The sequence below is a fragment of the Oncorhynchus tshawytscha genome, linkage group LG05 (assembly GCF_018296145.1).
Source record: "Oncorhynchus tshawytscha isolate Ot180627B linkage group LG05, Otsh_v2.0, whole genome shotgun sequence".
In the NCBI taxonomy this organism is placed as follows: Eukaryota; Metazoa; Chordata; class Actinopteri; order Salmoniformes; family Salmonidae; genus Oncorhynchus; species Oncorhynchus tshawytscha.
The window spans coordinates 80,613,771-80,630,589 of NC_056433.1; the positions used below are offsets into that span (position 1 = coordinate 80,613,771).

Consider the following 16,819-nt stretch of genomic DNA (forward strand, 5'->3'; position numbering starts at 1 on the left):
TTCTTATCACTTAAGACAACATAAATGAGTAAATAAATGTTGATACGTGATGCAATGCTTGTTGGCGAAAATCATTTGTACCATATAGTGAGTGCTACGTTTGGCCTTCTGTTGTCCAATTCAAATGTTCACCAGTGGAACAAATGTTGCACCAAATCATGTAAATGAAATTGCATCGACTGGTACTTGATTTGTGTGTGATTGAGTTGTGTGTGTTGTATGCAACATCTGTACTTTTTTGAATTAGGTCTAGTGTTCAGGCTCTCAGTTGGCGATAAGAGAAATCTGAAAGAGCAACAGTGGAAGAGAGCATTCTAGGCTACATCTTCCCTCGTGATTAGGCTATTCAGTGCGGTGCTGGAGCCTGAAAGAGCCATTCTCATTATGTATGAAATATGCACCGTTTCCTCCTTCCCATCCACTTACATTTATATTACAGTATTTCATCACTGACAGACCATCTCACTTAGGCTACTGGTGCTATTTGAACAAACACCAGCAATCCGCTTCCCTGGCGGCCTTTTTATAGCGTTCACGTTTGATTGAGGATCATCTGAAGAGCTGACCGCAGAGAGAGCCCATTGGTGCGTCAGGGGACAAGGGCGCATCAAGTGATTGGTGAGCCGAGCTCAGGAATAGTGGCACTTGAGTTCACAACAAGCACAGGCAGCACATCAGAGAGAGAGCCTACCAACATGCTTCACACAGAGCGAGCAGGATGATTTTCTATCACGAATATGGATTTATTGCGATCTACTAGTTTTCATTCACTTGCTTTCGCCTTGGTCATCTATGGCGCACTAACCATAGGGATAGATGGTGAGTAAGGGTACTTTTATTATGTATTTTTGGGTTATACCAGTTGATAACTGCTCAATTCTCATTTCGCAGTTTTTTTTAGAAGACATAGGCTGAAGTATAAAGTTTCATCTGGTGTTTGGGTTTATTGATTATTGTGTTGTCACCCTAGTCTGTGTACCCGTCTGTTTAGCTATCATTCCACTCCTTGCCACTACTTGTCGCGGTAAACAGGTTAAGTTATATAAAATGATTTGTATAGCGCACCATTACTGCTGCTGCGTTTCTTCTGAAAATAATGCTGATCAGATCATCCTCGTGCTCTAATTCAAATATATTAAGGGATCGTCTGAAAGTGTTTATGAATCCATCACAGTAGTAGCCAACAATATCGAATTGAACCAGTGTGATCCATTTGTTTTTATTTTTAATGAGTGTTAATAACAGTCCTATAACCAGTCCTATATCCATTTACATGTAGGATATCTATGTTTTTTAATTGTCCTTACAGAAATGATGCCCTCAGCTGTAAGTGTGTAGGAGATCTTAAAAGTATTTGCTATTGGCATACCTGCCCTTTCTCTGATCAGGGGCATTCTCTACTCTCTAACCCCTGAGCTGCATGTGTCACAACAACTATTGTTAAGTAGCTGATCAGTAGACTGTTGTTTCTGATTGGATATAGTGATTCTAACTGGCATGCCTTGAATTTCAATTGGAAATGTAAGGGGTGACATCACTGCTATCTCCCAGTGTTCATGGCACATTCTGTAAGGAGCTCTGAAGCTAAAAGAGCACACAAAGACAGACCCAACAATGAGGTGCAGCGTAAGCCCCCACGGGGGGCGGGCATATTCTATGTCTCCAATACTCCTAAGAGTGTGTTTGAGTCTGTGTGTGGGTCTGTGTGTGAGTCTGTGTGTGGGTCTGTGTGAGTCTGTGTGTGGGTCTGTGTGTGGGTCTGTGTGTGAGTCTGTGTGTGAGTCTGTGTGTGGGTCTGTGTTTGAGTCTGTGTGTGGGTCTGTGTGTGGGTCTGTGTGAGAGTCTGTGTGTGCATGTGAGCGCTTGTGTGTGTGTGTGTGTGCTCGTGCATGCTTGTTCTGTTATCACCACTGAAACAAGCAAACACACCAGCCTGTGTGCGCATCAGTCAGTCTGTGAAAGAGAGGCCGGTCAGATCTCCCCTCCACATGTGCTGCAAAAATGAAAGGGCCTTTCTACAAGAGATAGCACTGAACAAAGAGCTATACCTCCATTAGCATATGAAAGAGGTCTTACATGCTGTGGGAGGGGATGTTTGGTTGGCTGGCGCTATGTTTTGAATGCACCATTAGTCAACAGGCTTTTGGTTGAATATTAGGGTACTGATATGCCTCACAGGAAGACCTCTTGGTCTTATAAAGGGACTGTGGTTTCTTAAATGAATGCCATGCAACAGTTATTCTGTTTTCAAAAAAGTATTTCCTGATTAATTAATTGATTAAAAGGCATCTCCGTCAACAACCTGTTGGTGTTGGCAAGGCCAGGATGTTTGGCCGCAGTTGGCAGCCTTGGCGGTGTGTGTCCCCCAATGGGACGTCAGTTCAACGTCTAGTTTTTAGTTTACATTTGGTTGGGTTGTCAACTAACATGAATTCAATGTAAAATCATAAACAAATTTCACAATGTCATTGGATTTAGGTTAAACGTTGGGTGAAAAAAACATTGAATTTCACATTCATTTTTTGTTGTTGGAATGACGTGGTTTCATCCAGTTTTTGCCCAGTGGGGATCGTGTGTGTGTGTGCGTGCGTGTGTGCGTGTGTGTGTGTGTGTGTGTGTGTGTGCGCACTGGTAATGCACACTGGATGATCCAGTGTCTGATCTGCCTTGGATCTACGTACTTCCAGCTGATAGTCCATGATAGTGGACATATGGCTGGACACCCGATATTCTCCCCAAACCTTCCCCAGCCCACCTGGACACCAACCCCCAACCAGGGTCATGCTGAGATGAGGTCTAGACACTCATAAGCTGCTCTAGTGAAAATCTGGAGGCTCTCTGTTTAATTGATTGTCCTTCACAAATGATACTAAGGAGAGAGAGGATGAGTAAGCTGTGCCATTGTCCACGTGGAAAGTGTGATTGCACCACCACCGTGATTGGTCTGATTTGACCATTTTGACAGTCACTGATTGGTCTGATTTGACCATTTTGACAGTCACTGATTGTTCTGATTTGACCATTTTGACAGTCACTCACCTTTCCAGTCAGAAATTTGACTGATCTGTTCACCTACTTTACCAATACATATATGTAATTCAAATGGACTGGAAAGCTAAGATTTGTGGCGCCATACATTCCTGTGTAAATTGATGTGATATACCATTATGGTTGCGTCACCTGCATAACATGGAACTCTGTAAATCCCAAACCTTCAAACAATCGTCATGCAGTGCACACCCACAACATGGCAGGCCATTCATCGTTTATGGTCATATCCAGCTTTGAGAAAGGCCCGCTGGAATGAACCAAAATGAAAACAGGTGTGCACTTCACACCCCTCTGTGTGTTAAATGCTGTGGGTCCCTTCTTACACGCATTCCATCCATTACACGGCCTGCCACTGTTGATGATCTGATTCTGCTGGGTGGTTATGGCATCTTTGGGTTGCCATGTTTGGGGAAATCCTTGTCGTTGATATCATCCATCGCTAGTGCGTATCCTAGAGTTAGTTTTCTTATTCATCACGCGCTGTTAGAGGTAAGTGCACCCGATTCAGCTGCCCTGCGCGCCATTTTGGGTGTCAGGTAGCCTAGTCGTTAGAGTGTTGGACTTGTAACCGAATTGCAAGGGCAATTCAAGCAAAGCCAATATGCGGTGAGAATGTTTTGTGCCTGTAGCCGACTGAACAAACCTCATTAGTACAGTACTGTTTTTAATAGGTTCATGTTGCATAGATTTATGTGTTATTCTTTTTTGAATGGTAGATCTAAGTTTGCATTTTAACTGAGGAAGTGATCTCGACTCAAAAAAGGTTGGTGACCACTGATCCAAGGGATGAGGAGACGGAAGTGATTCATCTTTATTCTGTTACAGTATATCTCTCTGTCAGGTGTAATGTTTAGGAATGTTCTGCCTCATTTGCTAACATGTAGGATCTGGTGAGTGTTTGGTAACATGTAGGATCTGGTGAGTGTTTGGTAACATGTAGGATCCGGTGAGTGTTTGTTTGCTTACTTGAGTTTAGCATTTTGTCCAATAACAGCAATGTAGCCCCTTTCTGCTTTGGGATGTGTTGTTTATACTGTATGTACAGTCGTGGCCAAAAGTTTTGAGAATGACACATTTTAATTTCCACAAAGTTTGCTGCTTCAGTGTCTTTAGATATTGTCAGATGTTACTATGGATACTGAAGTATAATTACAAGCATTTCATAAGTGTCCAACGCTTTTATTGACAATAACATGAAGTTGATGCAAAGAGTCAATATTTGCAGTGTTGACCCTTCTTTTTCAAGACCTCTGCAATCTGCCCTGGCATGCTGTCAATTAACTTCTGGGCCACAACCTGACTGATGGCGGCCCATTCTTGCATAACCAATGCTTGGAGTTTGTCAGAATTTGTGGGGTTTTGTTTGTCCACCCGCCTCTTGAGGATTGACCACAAGTTCTCAATGGGATTAAGATCTGGGGAGTTTCCTGGTCATGGACCCAAAATATCAATGATCAATGTTTTGTTCCCTTAGCCACTTATGGCCACGTATGTAAAGGTGCTCCATCATGCTGGAAAAGGCATTGTTCATCACCAAACTGTTCCTGGATGGTTGGGAGAAGTTTCTCTCGGAGGATGTGTTGGTACCATTCTTTATTCATGGCTGTGTTCTTAGGCAAAATTGTGAGTGAGCCCACTCCCTTGGCTGAGAAGCAACCCCACACATGAATGGTCTCAGGATGCTTTACTGTTGGCATGACACAGGACTGATGGTAGCGCTCACCTTGTCTTTTCCGGACAAGCTTTTTTCCGGATGCCCCAAACAATCAGAATGGGGATTCATCAGAGAAAATGACTTTACCCCAGTCTTCAGCAGTCCAATCCCTGTACCTTTTGCAGAATATCAGTCTGTCCCTGATGTTTTTCCTGGAGAGAAGTGGCTTCTTTGCTGCCCTTCTTGACACCAGGCCACCCAAGTCTTTGCCTCACTGTGCGTGCAGATGCACTCACACCTTTCATTCCTGAGCAAGCTCTGTACTGGTGGTGCCCCGATCCCGCACATTAATCAACTTTAGGAGACGGTCCTGGCGCTTGCTGAACTTTCTTTGGCGCCCTGAAGCCTTCTTCACAACAATTGAACCGCTCTCCTTGAAGTTCTTGATGATCCGATAAATGGTTGATTTAGGTGCAATCTTACTGGCAGCAATATCCTTGCCTGTGAAGCCCTTTTTGAGCAAAGCAATGATGATGGCACGTGTTTCCTTGCAGGTAACCATGGTTGACAGAGGAAGAACAATGATTCCAAGCACCACCCTCCTTTTGAAGCTTCCAGTCTGTTATTTGAACTCAATCAGCATGACAGAGTGATCTCCAGCCTTGTCCTCGTCAACACTCACACCTGTGTTAACGAGAGAATCACTGACATGTCAGCTGGTCCTTTTGTGGCAGGGCTGAAATGCAATGGAAATGTTTTTTGGGGATTCAGTTCATTTGCATGGCAAAGAGGGACTTTGCAATTAATTGCAATTCATCTGATCACTCTTCATAACATTCTGGAGTATATGCAAATTGCCATCATACAAACTGAGGCTGCAGACTTTGTGAAAATGTATATTTGTGTCATTCTCAAAACTTTTGGCCACGACTGTAGGAGTTAAATAAAGAGCAAGCTCATAATGGATTTATGAAATAATTTACCCCAGAATGACCTCTACCTCTACCTGTGTCGACCTGGCTGTTACTTGTTAAACTTCTATTCTTGTGATAATTGAAGTAGTGTGTGATACTGTAGGAGAAGTTATGTGCCATGTGTGACTTGTCTGGATCTCATCATATGTGAGAACTCCTTCAAGACTGTTGGAAAAGTATTCCAGGTCAAGCTGGTTGAGAGAATCCCAAGAGTGTGCAAAGCTGTCATCAAGGCAAGGGGTGGCTACTGTGAAGAATCTCAAATATAAATGTATTTTCATTTGTTTAACACATTTTTGGTTACTACATGATTCCATATGTGTTATTTCATAGTTTTGATGTCTTCTATTATTCTACAATGTAGAAAATTATAAAAATAAAGAAAAACCCTTGAATGAGTAGATGAGTTGAAATGGGTGCTATAGAATATACTCTATGTCCTCCTGGAGAGCTACTGGGTGTGAAGGCTTTTGCTCCATCCCTACTGTAACACCCCGAGGTACCGTAAAAATGATCTCTCCGGGAGAAGGATTGGCCATCCTTGATCTGATCTACAGTGTAAATGATACCAGTTCATCTGAATGGATGTTCTATATTCCAGTAAGCCGGGCATTAGGAGGAGCCATTCGGTTAATTCCTCTCTCCCCTGGTAGACGTGTTGGACAAACATGTGAATGGATTAATCCACTAATTAGTATGGGAGGCAACATGTTTACAGCCAAACTAATGAACAGAACATAAACATAGCTGTGATTGGCAGGCGTTGTGTCATTAATCTCTGCTGTGCTGTGCGATTAAGTAGATGCACAGCAGCACCGAGGCTGTACTAGGAATGAATGCATTGATAAATTACTGACTTCTGTCCGCCTGCGGTCGCCATGGCGATAGAGAGACTGCAGAAACAGAACCGTGGAATTGGTTGCCATGGAGGCCAGCTGTGATGCTTTGTGAGGCTATTAAGTTCCAAAACGTCCTTGTACCGGAGATGAGAATGGGGAGCGAGCAGGCCGCTTTTCATAAGAGGAGAGAGAGCCTTTTGTGTCATACGCTATTGGACACAATTGCTATGTGTGACAATGCAAAACTTGACTCATTGTAACACACTGCTGAGAGAATAAAATACATTAGTAGACATATGAATCCCTTTTAGTTCATCCTCACAAGTACATTTTTTAGTGGTACTGACATTTGTACGACAATGTAAAAGAGACAGAGAATGTATGAAAGACACCTTGAGAATAATATACAGTATATGAGAATAAGTCTGCTGTGACATATTTCAGTTTCCCCCTGAAGATCAATTGCTATTAGTTGAATCAGACATTTTACTGCACGTCCAGAACTAAAGCCTGCACACCTTTGGCCCTCCGGGTCTGGAATGTTCCACCCAGGTGCAAAAACAGAAACACACAAAATGGCAGAATATGGAGAATGAACAGAGTGCATCTTCAAGACCTGAAATGTATTAAATACTTAAATGAAAAAATAAAGGCCTTTACCATTACAAATGCAGACATAGAGGACAGAGTAAAGCCGAACCCCAACATAATTTGGGATGCTTTTAAGGGGTACATTAGGGGAATGATAATATTATACTCTGCTAAAGTTAAATCTGAGTTCAACATTTTAATTCAAGAAAAATATAAATAAATCCCTATCTTAGAAAAAGCCCTAAACATTTTTACAAGGTAAAGAAGAAAATACCATTTCAGAACTTAAGCAGGAATATGATTTTTTACTCTTGAAGAGAGCCAACAACTACAGGTTAAGTAAAGGATAAACAGTGATGTTCTGTACATTACCTTAATGGACGAGTCAGCAGAGTTCATTTTTCCAAGGTAATGTACAGAATGGAAGCCTTTATCTCGTTTATACCACAATTGACAAAGAAAACAATACTAAAGCACACATTTACCGGTAGAAATAACATTATTTTGTTTAAATTTTCATTTATATAAGATTACTTATTATATAAGATACTTAGTCATCTTTTGGTTTCTAGAGACATGACCCAGTCGTTCGTTCGATTGGTTTGATATTTATGGACACGACCCAGTCGTTGGTACTTTATGTTCCGTTGCTATGCTCGTTCATTCTTTATGTCCCTTGTTTGCTAGCTAGCCATCTAGCTACGGCTAACACGGTCACAACCTCTGCAGTCAGAATAACAGCAAAGTAGCTGCATTTGCGTTTGTTTAGCTATTTTTCTATTGGAATTCATTTGGATACATCCATAACAATGAGCTGATGATGCCCGATTTTGCCTGGACTAGCTAGAAAAGTTTGCCTTCTCGTCAGTGTTACGATTTTCTTCTGTTGAAAGAGAGGCGGACCAAAACGCAGTGTGGTTATCTTTATACATCTTTAATGAAGATGATAAATGAACAATATACAAAAACAAGAAACGTGAAAAACCGAAACATCTGGTGCAACAAACACAGAGACAGGAACAATCACCCACGAAATACCCAAAGAATATGGCTGCCTAAATATGGTTCCCAATCAGAGACAACGATAAACACCTGCCTCTGATTGAGAACCACTCTAGGCAACCATAGACTTTCCTAGACAACTCTACTAAACACAACCCCATAAATCTAATAAACCCCTAGACAAGACAAGACACATAAATCACCCATGTCACACCCTGGCCTGACCAAAATAATAAAGAAAACACAAAATACTAAGGCCAGGGCGTGACAGTCAGGATACTCAACAACAGCACTAGGCTAGAAGCTAGCTAAATAGTTTGTTGCTAGCAAACCTGCCAATATGACAACCAAATAAAAAAATATCAGATGTTGAAAACAGCTTGTCAAACTAGAAACATGTGGGAGGATTTGACAGCATACAAAGAATAACTCATGATCTACAGAAATCCTTTAAAACTTCTTATGGCTTAGATCCCGCTAACGGGATCGATATGACAACAGCCATTGAAAGTGCAGGGTGCCAAATTCAAAACAACAGAAATCTCATAATTAAAATTCCTCAAACATAGAAGTATTTTACACCATTTTAAAGATAAACTTGTTGTTTAAGAATGTCGATTATGTTAGGTCTGCACCTAGTCACAGAAAAACACAGCCATTTTTCCAGCCAAAGAGAGGAGTCACAATTAGCAGAAATAGAGATAAAATGAATCACTAAACTTTGATGATCTTCATCAGATGACACTCATATGACTTCATGTTACACAATACATGTATGTTTTGTTCGATATAGTTCATATTTATATACAAATATCTGAGTTTACATTGGCGCGTTATGTTCAGTAGTTCCAAAACATCCGGTGATTTTGCAGAGAGCCACATCAATTTACAGAAATACTCATCATAAATGTTGATGAAAATACAAGTTTCATGCATGGAACTTTAGATAAACTTCTCCTTAATGCAACCGCTGTGTCAGATTTAAAAAAAGCTTTACCGAAAAAGCACACCATGCAATAATCTGAGTACAGCTCTCAGACAACAAAACAAGCCATACAGATATCCGCCATGTTGTGGAGTCAACAGAAGTCAGAAATAGCATGATAAATATTCACTTACCTTTGATGATCTTCATCAGAATGCACTCCCAGGAATCCCAGTTCCACAATAAATGTTTAATTTGTTCGATAAAGTCCATAATTTATGTCCAATTACCTCCTTTTTGTTCGCGCGTTTAGTACACAATCCAAACTCCCGACGCGCGGGCAGGTCCAGGCGAAAGTTCAGACGTAAAGTCACATTACAGTTCGTTGAAACATGTCAAACGAAGTATAGAATCAATCTTTAGGATGTTTTTATCATAAATCTTCAATAATGTTCCAACCGGAGAATTCCTTTGTCTGTAGAAATGCAATGGAATGCAAGCTAACTCTCACGTGAACGCGTGTGATCAGCTCATGCCACTCTGGCAGCCCTCTGACTCATTCAGCTCTCATTCCTCCTTCCTTCACAGTAGAAGCATCAAACATGAAAAACTACAAACTTCAGAATTCCCATTTCCTGGTTGGATTTTTTCTCAGGTTTTTGCCTGCCATATGAGTTCTGTTATATGCACAGACATCATTCAAACAGTTTTAGAAACTTCAGCGTGTTTTCTATCCAAATCTATCAATATGCATATATTAGCAAATGGGCCTGAGTAGCAGGCAGTTTACTCTGGGCACCTTATTCATCCAAGCTACTCAATACTGCCCCCATCCATAAGAAGTTTTAAGTGAACCACAAAAAATATGAAATACTTAATTTAACATAACAAGAAACGACAAATATATAAAGATAACTTTATCCCATTACTCAACAACATGAAAGCAGATCTAACTAAATATGGGAATAATCTTCCCATAAATCTTACCGGTAGAATAAACTTCTTCAGAATGGAATGGCTCCCAAAGTTGTTGTTTTTTTGGTAGTACTAGCCACTCCACCAAAGACATTCTTAAAAAAGTATACTCGGCCATAACAGACCTCATATGGGCAAATAAAACTCATAGAGTAAATTGAAAAGTTTTACATCTCCCTAAATCTGAGGATAGTTTTAAACTTCCAGATTTGAAATTGCATCAACTTGCCACACAAGGTTTTTAACTTGCGACCATATAGTTAAATGCACTAAAAGGGAACAATGGGAATGTATTGAAGATGTGCATGGTCATCCCCAGAATATTTTCTCATATTTGTTTTCAGAGGATAGAGATAAGAGGATTAACAACTCGATAGCTAAGAACACTATAACAATATGGATGAAAATGACACAAATTCTACAAGAACCAATATCACTCCCTAAAACCACACCCCAATGGAACAATCCTTGGATAGCTTTTCAGAATTCACTGATGAATTGGCCCACATGGGGCATAGAAACCGTAAATGATGTGGTAATAGGAAATACAAATATTTCCATGTCAGATTTAAAAAGCGGGTTGGACTGACCAATGTAGACATTTTCAATTATCTGCAACTTAAAAGTTTCATTTCACAAAATCTTGACCTGTAAGCCATGTTGAGGGAGTCCTATTTGACTCAGAAAAAGATACGCATATGATAGGTAAGATATACAAAACCTTGCAGAGAGCATATCTAACTGTCAATGTCTTAGAAAAAAATATAAACTATTCGAATCAAGACTTGAAAATAACTGATATAGATGGAGGGAGTGTTGGAACATAACATGAAATTACAGTTAAAATTAATGTATGCTTAATCCAGTATAAACTAATGAATATAATGTATTATACAAGAGACAAAATTATACAGCACAACTGCAGAGTCATTTCTTAAGTGTAAAACGAGTTATGGGTGGATGAATCAAATATATTATTATTTAAATATAGGAAAGGTGTGGGCTACAGAGAAAAATAGAATAGTGCAATTTGTGGCCATATGGAATAGAGTGCTACAAGCACTGGGAATTTCCAGAGGATGAAGGATGAGGGGGAGTGAGATTGTGAGACATATGTGATCTGTATGGTTGCTGTGGGAACATGTGGGTCTGACCAGGTGTGATGTTATAATGTGTATGGTTGCTGTGGGAACATGTGGGTCTGACCAGGTGTGATGTCATAATGTGTATGGTTGCTGTGGGAACATGTGGGTCTGACCAGGTGTGATGTCATAATGTGTAGGGTTGCTGTGGGAACATGTGGGTCTGACCAGGTGTGATGTCATAATGTGTATGGTTGCTGTGGGAACATGTGGGTCTGACCAGGTGTGATGTCATAATGTGTATGGTTGCTGTGGGAACATGTGGGTCTGACCAGGTGTGATGTCATAATGTGTAGGGTTGCTGTGGGAACATTTGGGTCTGAGCAGGTGTGATGTCATTGATGTGTATGGTTGCTGTGGGAACATGTGAGTCTGAGCAGGTGTGATGTCATAATGTGTATGGTTGCTGTGGGAACATGTGGGTCTGAGCAGGTGTGATGTCATAATGTGTATGGTTGCTGTGGGAACATGTGGGTCTGAGCAGGTGTGATGTCATAATGTGTATGGTTGCTGTGGGAACATTTGGGTCTGAGCAGGTGTGATGTCATAATGTGTATGGTTGCTGTGGGAACATTTGGGTCTGAGCAGGTGTGATGTCATAATGTGTATGGTTGCTGTGGGAACATTTGGGTCTGAGCAGGTGTGATGTCATAATGTGTATGGTTGCTGTGGGAACATGTGGGTCTGACCAGGTGTGATGTCATAATGTGTATGGTTGTTGTGGGAACATGTGGGTCTGACCAGGTGTGATGTCATAATGTGTAGGGTTGCTGTGGGAACATTTGGGTCTGAGCAGGTGTGATGTCATTGATGTGTATGGTTGCTGTGGGAACATGTGAGTCTGAGCAGGTGTGATGTCATAATGTGTATGGTTGCTGTGGGAACATGTGGGTCTGAGCAGGTGTGATGTCATAATGTGTATGGTTGCTGTGGGAACATGTGGGTCTGAGCAGGTGTGATGTCATAATGTATATGGTTGCTGTGGGAACATTTGGGTCAGAGCAGGTGTGATGTCATAATGTGTATGGTTGCTGTGGGAACATTTGGGTCTGAGCAGGTGTGATGTCATAATGTGTATGGTTGCTGTGGGAACATTTGGGTCTGAGCAGGTGTGATGTCATTGATATTTGTTGAAATGTGTGTGCGTCTATTTATTGTCTCATGTATTGTTGTTATTGTTTGAGAGGGTAAAAAACATAGTAAAAAATAAACCCATCAGTCAGACAATCAATCAAAACATGACTTCCTGTCCCCAGGTGCATCCCCTCTGAAAGCGAGGTCGGCGGCCCCGTTAACGGACCAGTGTTTCCCCAACCCCTGCTACAACCGGGCCATCTGCCGTAGCCGTGGTGACGGTTACTCTTGTTTCTGCGTGCCGGGGTTCCAGGGTGAGCGCTGCCAGATCGAGGTGAACGAGTGTGTGTCGCAGCCCTGCAGAAACAGAGCCACCTGCGTAGACAGGGTGGGCAGGTACGCCTGCCTCTGCAGCCCGGGGTTCACAGGTAAGAGGAGAGAAGAGACGGCTCCTCCAAGGCTCTGTTCAGTAATGCACCAATAGGGAAATGGATGTACTACCTGAACGTAGGTTGCAAAGGGTTCTGTTTCATTGTTAGGTGAAAAGTATGGAGAACACCTCCAAATGGTTCAGGTAAAGGGGTGCCCAATGTTACATGGGTGCAGCTTTTGCTCCAGCCAAGCAGTAACACACTGCGTAATCAACTAGGCTTTAATTATATCTTTGATTAGTTGAATCAGGTGCGTTCCTAGTCAAGGGATGAAGGTTGCTCACCACTGGCCCCAATGAGTGTACAATGTTGTCATCTAGTGTCAGTTTGAGCTCATTACACTAGTCCTCAATCTAACCCTACCCTCTTCTATGCTCTCTAGCTCATACTGTATGTTTAAAAGAAGAAAAACAAACACATAATATCAGAATATCTATATCTTTTCCATACTCTCTGACAGTTAGAGATAGAGAGAAATGCTCATTAAAGATAATCTGTGGGTAATCCTAGTTCTTTAGAGTATTTTAGGTACGATAAGGTTAAATACAAGGCTACTTTCAGATGGACGAATCTTGTTAAACTTACTCTGTTTACTATTTTGCCACCCGTCCAAGGCCGAACTCTCCATCACTCTGTGTTCTGGTTTACAGTGTGATGGATTAGTGGAGTCTGCTGAGTGGAGGTCGGCTCATAATAATGGCTGGAACGGCGCGAGTGGAATGACATCAAACACATAGAAACCGTGTGACACATAGAAACCGTGTGACACATAGAAACCGTGTGACACATAGAAACCGTGTGACACATAGAAACCGTGTGACACATAGAAACCGTGTGACACATAGAAACCATGTGACACATAGAAACCGTGTGACACATAGAAACCATGTGACACATAGAAACCGTGTGTTTGATACCATTCCACCGCTTCTGCTCCAGCCATTACCACGAGTCCGTCCTCCCCAATTAAAGTGACACCAACCTCCTGTGTCTGGGCTTCAGAATAACATGTTAGAACATGATGATTGGTGCTTCGATCAGAAATAAACATTAACAAAACAACAACACAAGGGCTCCCAAGTGGTGCAGCGGTCAGAGGCACTGCAGTGCAAGAGGCGTCACTACAGTCCCTGATTCGAATCCAGGCTGTATCACATCTGGCTGTGATTGGGAGTCCCATAGGGCGGCGCACAATTGGCCCAGAGTTGTCCGGGTGTGGCCAGGGTAGGCCGTAATTGTAAATAAGAATTTGTTCTTAACTGACTTAACTGCCTAGTTAAATAAAGGTAAAATAAAATTATAAATTATAAAAGAAACAGCCTCTAATATCAGTACATGATGATCAGTCAACCAGTCAACATGAAATCATTTCATCCCCACAGGTACATGTTGACATTCCCCATCATGTTTCTCTAACAGACCTGTCCAGATGGTTTGGCCAATGTGTTTTATAAGACCACAGTCCATGTTACAGACCCTCTGACGGCCATGTTTGATGTTCCAGGTGCCACCTGTGAGGTCCAGATTAACGAGTGTCAATCACAGCCCTGCCTCAACGGCGGGAGTTGTCATGACTACGTCAACGGCTTCTCATGCACCTGCATGCCCGGTTTCCAGGGCGACCGCTGTGAAATTGACGTTGACGAGTGCCATCACCAGCCATGCCAAAACGGGGCCCTGTGTATTGATAGGTTGAATGGGTCAGTAGTTTGTGAGTGAGAGAGAGATTTGTATTCATTTGTGTGGAGTAAAACAAGACACGCCTACGTAATGAGCAAGGCGTCGAAGACGTGGATGTCGATTAAGGCAGCCCCCCTCACCTCTCTGATTCAGAGGGGTTGGGTTAAATGAGGAAGACACATTTCAGTTGAATGCATTCAATTGTACAACTGACCAGTTATCCCCCTTTCCCTTTAATGCTTGCCTGCAAAGCTTCACTTTTTATTGGAAAAGTCATTGGCACTGAAACTGCAAGATCCGTAACTGAAAATCCTTATCATTTCAGGTACAGCTGCGACTGCTCTCAGACCACCTTCACTGGGCGACACTGTGAAACTGCTGCTTCTCCATGCACGTCCCAGCCATGCCTCAACGGCGCCATCTGTGTGGAGGACGAGGGGAACTACACCTGTGACTGCTGGCCAGGTACAGTGCAGTCACACTGTCACAAGACAGAAAGAACTGTAGGCACTTCATTAGCAGTCAAGTATGAAGTCTGTTCTTGAAATGGCACCTGCAGCCCCAAGGAGGTATTTTGTATTTGTATTTATTATGGATCCCCATTAGTTCCTGCCAAGGCAGCAGCTACTCTTCCTGGTGTTTATTATGGATCCCCATTAGTTCCTGCCAAGGCAGCAGATACTCTTCCTGGTGTTTATTATGGATCCCCATTAGTTCCTGCCGAGGCAGCAGATACTCTTCCTGGTGTTTATTATGGATCCCCATTAGTTCCTGCCAAGGCAGCAGCTTCTCCTCCTGGGGTTTATTATGGATCCCCATTAGTTCCTGCCAAGGCAGCAGCTACTCTTCCTGGTGTTTATTATGGATCCCCATTAGTTCCTGCCAAGGCAGCAGCTACTCTTCCTGGTGTTTATTATGGATCCCCATTAGTTCCTGCCAAGGCAGCAGCTACTCTTCCTGGTGTTTATTATGGATCCCCATTAGTTCCTGCCAAGGCAGCAGCTTCTCCTCCTGGGGTTTATTATGGATCCCCATTAGTTCCTGCCAAGGCAGCAGCTACTCTTCCTGGGGTTTATTATGGATCCCCATTAGTTCCTGTCAAGGCACCAGCTACTCTTCCTGGTGTTTATTATGGATCCCCATTAGTTCCTGCCAAGGCAGCAGCTACTCTTCCTGGTGTTTATTATGGATCCCCATTAGTTCCTGCCAAGGCAGCAGCTTCTCCTCCTGGGGTTTATTATGGATCCCCATTAGTTCCTGCCAAGGCAGCAGCTACTCTTCCTGGTGTTTATTATGGATCCCCATTAGTTCCTGCCAAGGCAGCAGCTTCTCCTCCTGGGGTTTATTATGGATCCCCATTAGTTCCTGCCAAGGCAGCAGCTTCTCCTCCTGGGGTTTATTATGGATCCCCATTAGTTCCTGTCAAGGCACCAGCTACTCTTCCTGGGGTTTATTATGGATCCCCATTAGTTCCTGCCAAGGCAGCAGCTACTCTTCCTGGGGTTTATTATGGATCCCCATTAGTTCCTGCCAAGGCAGCAGCTACTCTTCCTGGGGTTTATATGGATCCCCATTAGTTCCTGCCAAGGCAGCAGCTACTCTTCCTGGGGTTTATTATGGATCCCCATTAGTTCCTGCCAAGGCAGCAGCTACTCTTCCTGGGGTTTATTATGGATCCCCATTAGTTCCTGCCAAGGCAGCAGCTACTCTTCCTGGGTCCAGCAACATTAAGGCAGTTATATACAATAAAAAATATTACATGACATTACATTTCATAACACTTTTCACAACACATGAAGTGTGTTCCCTCAGGCCACTACTCCACTATCACGTATTTACAATACAACATCCATGTGTACGTGTGTGTAGAGAGTGTGTCTCATCATGTGTATGTGTGTCTGTGTCTGTGTGTGTGTCTCATCATGTGTATGTGTGTCTGTGTCTGTGTGTGTGTCTCATCATGTGTCTGTGTCTGTGTGTGTGTCTGTGTGTGTGTATGTGTGTCTGTGTCTGTGTGTGTGTCTCATCATGTGTATGTGTGTCTGTGTGTGTGTCTGTGTGTGTGTGTGTGTGTGTCTGTGTGTGTGTCTGTGTCTGTGTCTGTGTGTGTGTCTGTGTGTGTGTCTGTGTGTGTGTCTGTGTGTGTGTCTGTGTGTGTGTCTGTGTATGTGTGTCTGTGTCTGTGTGTGTGTTTGTGTGTGTGTATGTGTGTCTGTGTCTGTGTGTGTGTTTGTGTGTGTGTATGTGTGTCTGTGTCTGTGTGTGTGTCTGTGTGTGTGTATGTGTGTCTGTGTGTGTGTATGTGTGTCTGTGTCTGTGTGTGTGTGTATGTGTGTCTGTGTGTGTGTGTGTGTGTGTGTGTGTGTGTGTGTGTGTGTGTGTCTGTGTCTGTGTCTGTGTGTGTGTATGTGTGTGTGTATGTGTGTCTGTGTCTGTGTGTGTGTGTGTGTGTGTGTGTGTGTGTGTGTGTGTGTGTGTGTG

The 16,819-nt window shown here is 42.6% G+C and overlaps 1 protein-coding gene across 2 annotated transcripts in view; it reads left to right on the forward strand.

Annotated features, from left to right (window-relative positions):
• The first annotated feature begins 570 nt into the window (after nucleotides 1-570).
• Nucleotides 571-16,819, forward strand: part of crb1 (crumbs cell polarity complex component 1) — a 54,426-nt gene continuing 38,177 nt past the window's right edge. The window contains exons 1-4 of one of the 2 annotated variants that reach the window (XR_006083483.1): nucleotides 571-819; nucleotides 12,410-12,655; nucleotides 14,163-14,358; nucleotides 14,664-14,803. Coding sequence is in view for 1 of the 2 variants with exons in the window: in XM_042322473.1 (XP_042178407.1) it covers nucleotides 738-819; nucleotides 12,410-12,655; nucleotides 14,163-14,358; nucleotides 14,664-14,803 (664 nt within the window). In the remaining variant the exon portion in view is untranslated. The remainder of the gene's footprint in view (nucleotides 820-12,409; nucleotides 12,656-14,162; nucleotides 14,359-14,663; nucleotides 14,804-16,819) is intronic. The other variant, XM_042322473.1, reaches the window with a different exon arrangement.